The following is a 5,059-nucleotide window of genomic DNA, read 5'->3' as shown; positions in this document are numbered from 1 at the left end:
AACGAAATATCTCCTGTCATCAAACAAACAGTCGTCGCACTCGCGACTTGGCTCTCACGTCACTGTTTACAGTCATAACTTTGAAGTCGTAGATAATTTCGTCTATTTAGGAACCAGCATTGACACCAGCAAAAATGTCAGCCTGGAAATCCAACGCAGGATTGCTCTTGCCAACAGGTGTTACTTCGGACTGAGTAGGCAATTGAAAAGTAAAGTCCTCTCTCGACGAACAAAAGCTAAACTCTATAAGTCGCCCGTCCTGCTATATGGTGCAGAGGCTTGGGCTATGACAGAAACCGACGAGTCGACGTTACGAGTTTTCGGGAGAAAAATTCTGCAAAAGATTTATTGTCCCTTGCGCATTGGCCACGGCGAATATCGCATTCGATGGAACGATGAGCTTTACGAGATATACGACGACATTGCAATAGTTCAGCGAATTAAAAGACAGCGGCTACGCTGGCTAGGTCATCTTGTCCGGATGGATGAAAACACTCCAGCTCTGAAAGTATTCGACGCAGTACCCGCCACTGCTCCAGCTCCATGCACACAGGTACATGAAAAATATACAATTTTGAGTGAGTTGAAAAACCTTTGCCTGTGACTCTCTTTTTTTCGGATCGAAACCAGCGTATACCTGCATTTCCCGAAAAGCATAGCTTTAGTAAATGCAGTCAGTTTTAAACAGTTTTTAGTAGTGAATAGACGTGTTTGTGAATTATATTCTCTTTTTTAACAGTGCCGTTACAAAATTTTGTAAAAATGTCAGAAGTTTGCTTTATTTGCAATGAATCTTTGATTGACAGTGAATTTGTGGTTGTTGATCGTGGGCTAAAGACTTTAATTGATTCAAGTACTGAAAGGGGTGATGTGTTCGATGAATATTTGAAGTACAAAACATCTGTAACGATACATAAGCAGTGCCGTAAAGCATACACCAGGAAGAACAGCATCGCTGCAGCTAAAAGACAGCGTGAGGCGGAGATAGATACCACATTTGGGATTAGTCCTCCTCGTACTAGAGCACGAGATAATGAATCGTCTTTTTGTTTCAAGAAATACTGTTTGTTCTAAACGGCTGAAATAAAAAAAGCTCAGAATCTTCGCCGAAGAGTGTCTCAAGTTTCAACACTTGACTTCAAGAAAATCATCTTGAAGGAAGCTCAGGCTCGTTCTAATGAGTTAGAAAGAAGTGTCATTGCCCGCATGCAGTATGAATATGGCTTAGTTGCTGCTGAGGCAAAATGGCTGCGATACGACATCAGCGATTTTCAAAAGAGGCAAAAATACAGTATTCAAACTGTTTGAAAAACGTGAAGACTTGATTGATAACGCAAAAGTATTTACAAATATTAACTCGTCAGCAGATGTTATCCTCATAAATCGAACTCGTGTTCTCCTTACTAATTATGGAGCTAAAAAAAATGGAATCGATAGACAAGTATAGATATTTGAGTTTCGTGAAAAATACAAGAAACAATACAAGAGAATGAGGTTATCTTGTCTCCCTCCAACATCTGCTTCTGCTTAGCAACACTTGTTTCGTGTGTTCTACCAAGTGCAAGTGTGGCTTGGCAATGATCTAAATCCTGAAGATTGCGGCTGGAAATTGATGAATAATAGTTTGGAGCCAATCCAGACTTTACCACCACCTGCTCCAGAAAAAGTACACAATACAATTTTTTGAAATTCCAAAAAAGGCTGCATAAACAATTGCGGGTGCAGAAAAGTTGGATTGTATTGTTCATCGATATGTACCAATTGTCAAGGCCAATCTTGCACGAACATTGAATCAAATGCAACAGATGAAGATTGTTTCGAAATTGATGAGGATATAACCAAAGCTGTTAAGTAATGATTACTAATCATAATAATTAGTAATTAGATTTTTATTTTTTGAAAGGTGAAGTAATGATTATATTACGATTATTTTCAGATTTGGACGATTACTAATTGATTACGATTACAGATAATCGGAAAATAGTCAAGATTAATAAAAATTTCGAAAAAATAATCAAAAATAATAAAAGGTAATCGAAAAATAATTTGACTACTTTTGAAGATTACTTTTGATTGTTTTTGATTATTATTATTTTTTTTTTGCGAAATTATGGCACTAGTGTTTCATAGTTAGTTTGTTTTTCACTTTTTGTTATTACTACTGATGTTCATCGATTTGATAATTGATAACCTGTTGTATTCTTCTTGATTCTGCATTTTGTATAAAGTAAATATTTCTTTTGCGTATATTTTTTGTGAGTGTTATGTTACACTTTACATACTTGTTATCAGGGTTGGGCATAGTACACTAAAAAATAAGTACAATAAGCTTTTTATTTCTATTTTTTATTTGCTTTCTTTAATACTAACATTTCAAAAGTACGGTCAGTGAGATTTTGTTTGCCATCGATTGACAATTCCAAAAATAGTACTCACTTAAATATTGCATTACAGTTACTCAAATGGGAGTACTCACTTAAATATTGCATTTCAATAACTCCAACTTAGTAACATTAGTTCAATTTTACAAATAAACTTACAAACTAACACTTAACTTATCCATGCTTACGTATCGTCGGCTTAGCTTTTCCTTATAAGCTAGAGATATTGCACATATGTATGTAACATATGTATATACCTTTGCTAGCATAAGTGCTCATTAGAATTTTGTCACTTTGTTTTGTAACTCTTTTGCTTGAATGTACTTACAGTGGGGAGCAAAACCGAGAACATATTTGCTTTCTTCAGGTATTAGCATTGATTTTCATGATACAATTTTTTCGATAGGTTTTTTGAAAGTTTGATGTTGACTCTTTATTATACTAGCATTGAATGGACTATAAAACTGCATACCCAAAAATATTATAAATGCTCTTATTAAAGTCTTTGAAATTTGTACGAAAATTTTGTAAGTTGTCATAAATTTTGTATACAGTTTTAAACTGTAATTCATATGATATTTTTAAGAAGATGAACTACATTTTTATAAAAAATCTATCCAGAAAATTGTATCGTGAAAAAAATGCTAATGTCTCAAAAAGGCAAACATGCGTTCCTTTCTGCTCCCCAGTGTGCATTTGAACATTCACACAAACATATGTACTACATAATAACTAACTCGCTTTACTACTGAGCTCCGTTGTAATTTTAAGAGTGCCAAATTAAGTAGCAAGACACCAAGAAATCACAATTTAATTCATAAAGAAGGGTGTGAGTTTAACTAGCAAAAGGAAAACATTAATTGTGAACTATTGTACTTGTGAGTATTAAACATAATTGTTGTTAACTTTTAATAATAAAATTTATTTTTAGGTCTAAATGTCTGTTCATGTTTCCGAAACCGATTTTTCTGCAGACGACAGTATTGAAGATCTGGACTTTAATACTACTGGAAGTAAACGAAAGAGCTCATTAAGTGCGAAATCAGGACCGGCCCTAAAAAAAGTCCGTGTGAATTCACAAAAAATTATTTTCAAAGAAGAATTTTACACAGAAGTGGAAAAAGTTAGTTTTAAAGTTTTTAAATTAAAGCACACTATGAATTTATAATTTTTATTGTTAGATTTCCGATAAGACAACTTGTGCTAAGTGCGTTGCATGTCATCGAGTGATTAGAGGAAGCGGTGAAGTGAATTCAAATTTCATCAAACATTTGCAAGTCAAGTGAATGTTTTAAAACATACAAAAGTTATAAAATAGGTAGCCCTTTTGGCGGTAACATGCAATCTGAGTTCGATGGTAAACTGTTACATGCAATGATTGATTGTTCATTGCCCCTTTCCATTCTGGAAAAAAAATCCTTTATAGATCTTTTTCAAAGTACAGGTATGAAGGTGATGTGTAGGCAAACAGCGGCTAAGAAATTGGAAACAAAATATACCATCATGATGGAAAATGTAAAAGAAAACATGGTTTGCTCTAAATATTTCTGTACTACAGCAGATGTTTGGTCTGGAAATCATAGAAGCTTCCTTGGATATACGTGTCATTGGCTTACAGACAATTTCGAACGCAAATCGGCAGCTTTGGCATGTAGAAGAATTTGTGGAGCACACACCGCGGGAAATATTGCTCAGATGATTACTGAGATCAACACTGCCTTTGGTTTGAACAGCTCAAACATTGTCTTGACCATTACGGACAACGGTTCAAATTTTTTAAAAGCGTTCAGAGATTATGGTGTGGGAAATGACTTTTTCGAAGATGAAATTAATGACGAAATGCCAGACTTTGATAATGAAAGTTTGTTGCCCACACATCAGAGATGTTGCAGCCATACTCTGAATTTGCTTGCTTCAACCGATTTCGATAAAATTTTAAAAACTGAGCAGCCACTGTATATCCAGCATAAGATGGTAAGTCGCAAAACAAATGGTATTATTTTGCATTAAAAAAATAATCGTTGAAATTGAAAAAATGTAACGAAACATTTTTTTTTAATGCAATAGAAAACGTTTTGTAATTGTGAAAATATGTTTAATGTTAATTTTTTTAGACATTCGATAAATGCTACAACTTGTGGAAGAAGTGCAAGTGGCCAAAGTCGTCGGAAATAATTGAAGGGCATCTGGGATCATCGTTGGTTTTGCCCGTTGTTACTCATTGGAACTCATTGCATGACGCAGTTAAAAAACTACTTTGCTACAAAGAAAAATTAAATAATCTGTGTGATAAGTTCACTTTGCCACAGTTTTCTGCAGGAGACATACAGTACCTGGAAATGTACAATTTGGTGATTGAACCAATTGCAAAGGCCCTAGACTTTCTTCAAGGAGAAAGCAACATTAACTATGGTATTTTCATATTTTGGTTCTTTAAAATATAAATTTATATTCATATTATTACAGGATTTTTAATACCAACTCTTGTGACACTGAGCAATAGGCTGCATAAGCTATGTAGATCCCAGGAATTGCAACAATTATCATCTCTTATTTTAAAAATGGAACAGAGGTTAAGAGAAAGGTTCCAACCATATTTCATGTTGAAGCCTGAAGCAAATATTGCAATTGCAGCAACAGTGCTAACTCAAAGCAACAAAATGAAATGGGTGAAGGTG

At 34.4% G+C, this 5,059-nt stretch overlaps 1 protein-coding gene across 1 annotated transcript; it reads left to right on the top strand.

The window, feature by feature from the left end:
• Window positions 1-2,149: 2,149 nt before the first annotated feature.
• LOC120779821 lies at window positions 2,150-4,658 on the top strand. The gene is made up of 7 exons (XM_040112193.1): window positions 2,150-2,908; window positions 3,003-3,259; window positions 3,313-3,504; window positions 3,563-3,738; window positions 3,808-4,355; window positions 4,496-4,582; window positions 4,626-4,658. The coding sequence occupies exons 4-7, from the start codon at window positions 3,720-3,722 to the stop codon at window positions 4,656-4,658; spliced, it is 687 nt and encodes a 228-aa protein (XP_039968127.1). The 5' UTR covers window positions 2,150-2,908; window positions 3,003-3,259; window positions 3,313-3,504; window positions 3,563-3,719.
• The last annotated feature ends 401 nt before the right edge of the window (window positions 4,659-5,059 follow it).

Source organism: Bactrocera tryoni, unplaced genomic scaffold, assembly GCF_016617805.1.
Source record: "Bactrocera tryoni isolate S06 unplaced genomic scaffold, CSIRO_BtryS06_freeze2 scaffold_11, whole genome shotgun sequence".
Classification (NCBI taxonomy): domain Eukaryota; kingdom Metazoa; phylum Arthropoda; class Insecta; order Diptera; family Tephritidae; genus Bactrocera; species Bactrocera tryoni.
The sequence above is the reverse complement of the archived record's forward strand: the minus strand, read 5'-3'. Positions and strand labels throughout refer to the sequence as shown.

Bases quoted from the DNA above. Each gene is read 5' to 3' on its own strand.
- LOC120779821 (XM_040112193.1), top strand. The intron at 4,356-4,495 runs GTAAGTCGCAAA...TAATTTTTTTAG, and splicing joins TGTATATCCAGCATAAGATG to ACATTCGATAAATGCTACAA. The intron at 4,583-4,625 runs GTTTTGCCCGTT...TGCATGACGCAG, and splicing joins GGCATCTGGGATCATCGTTG to TTAAAAAACTACTTTGCTAC.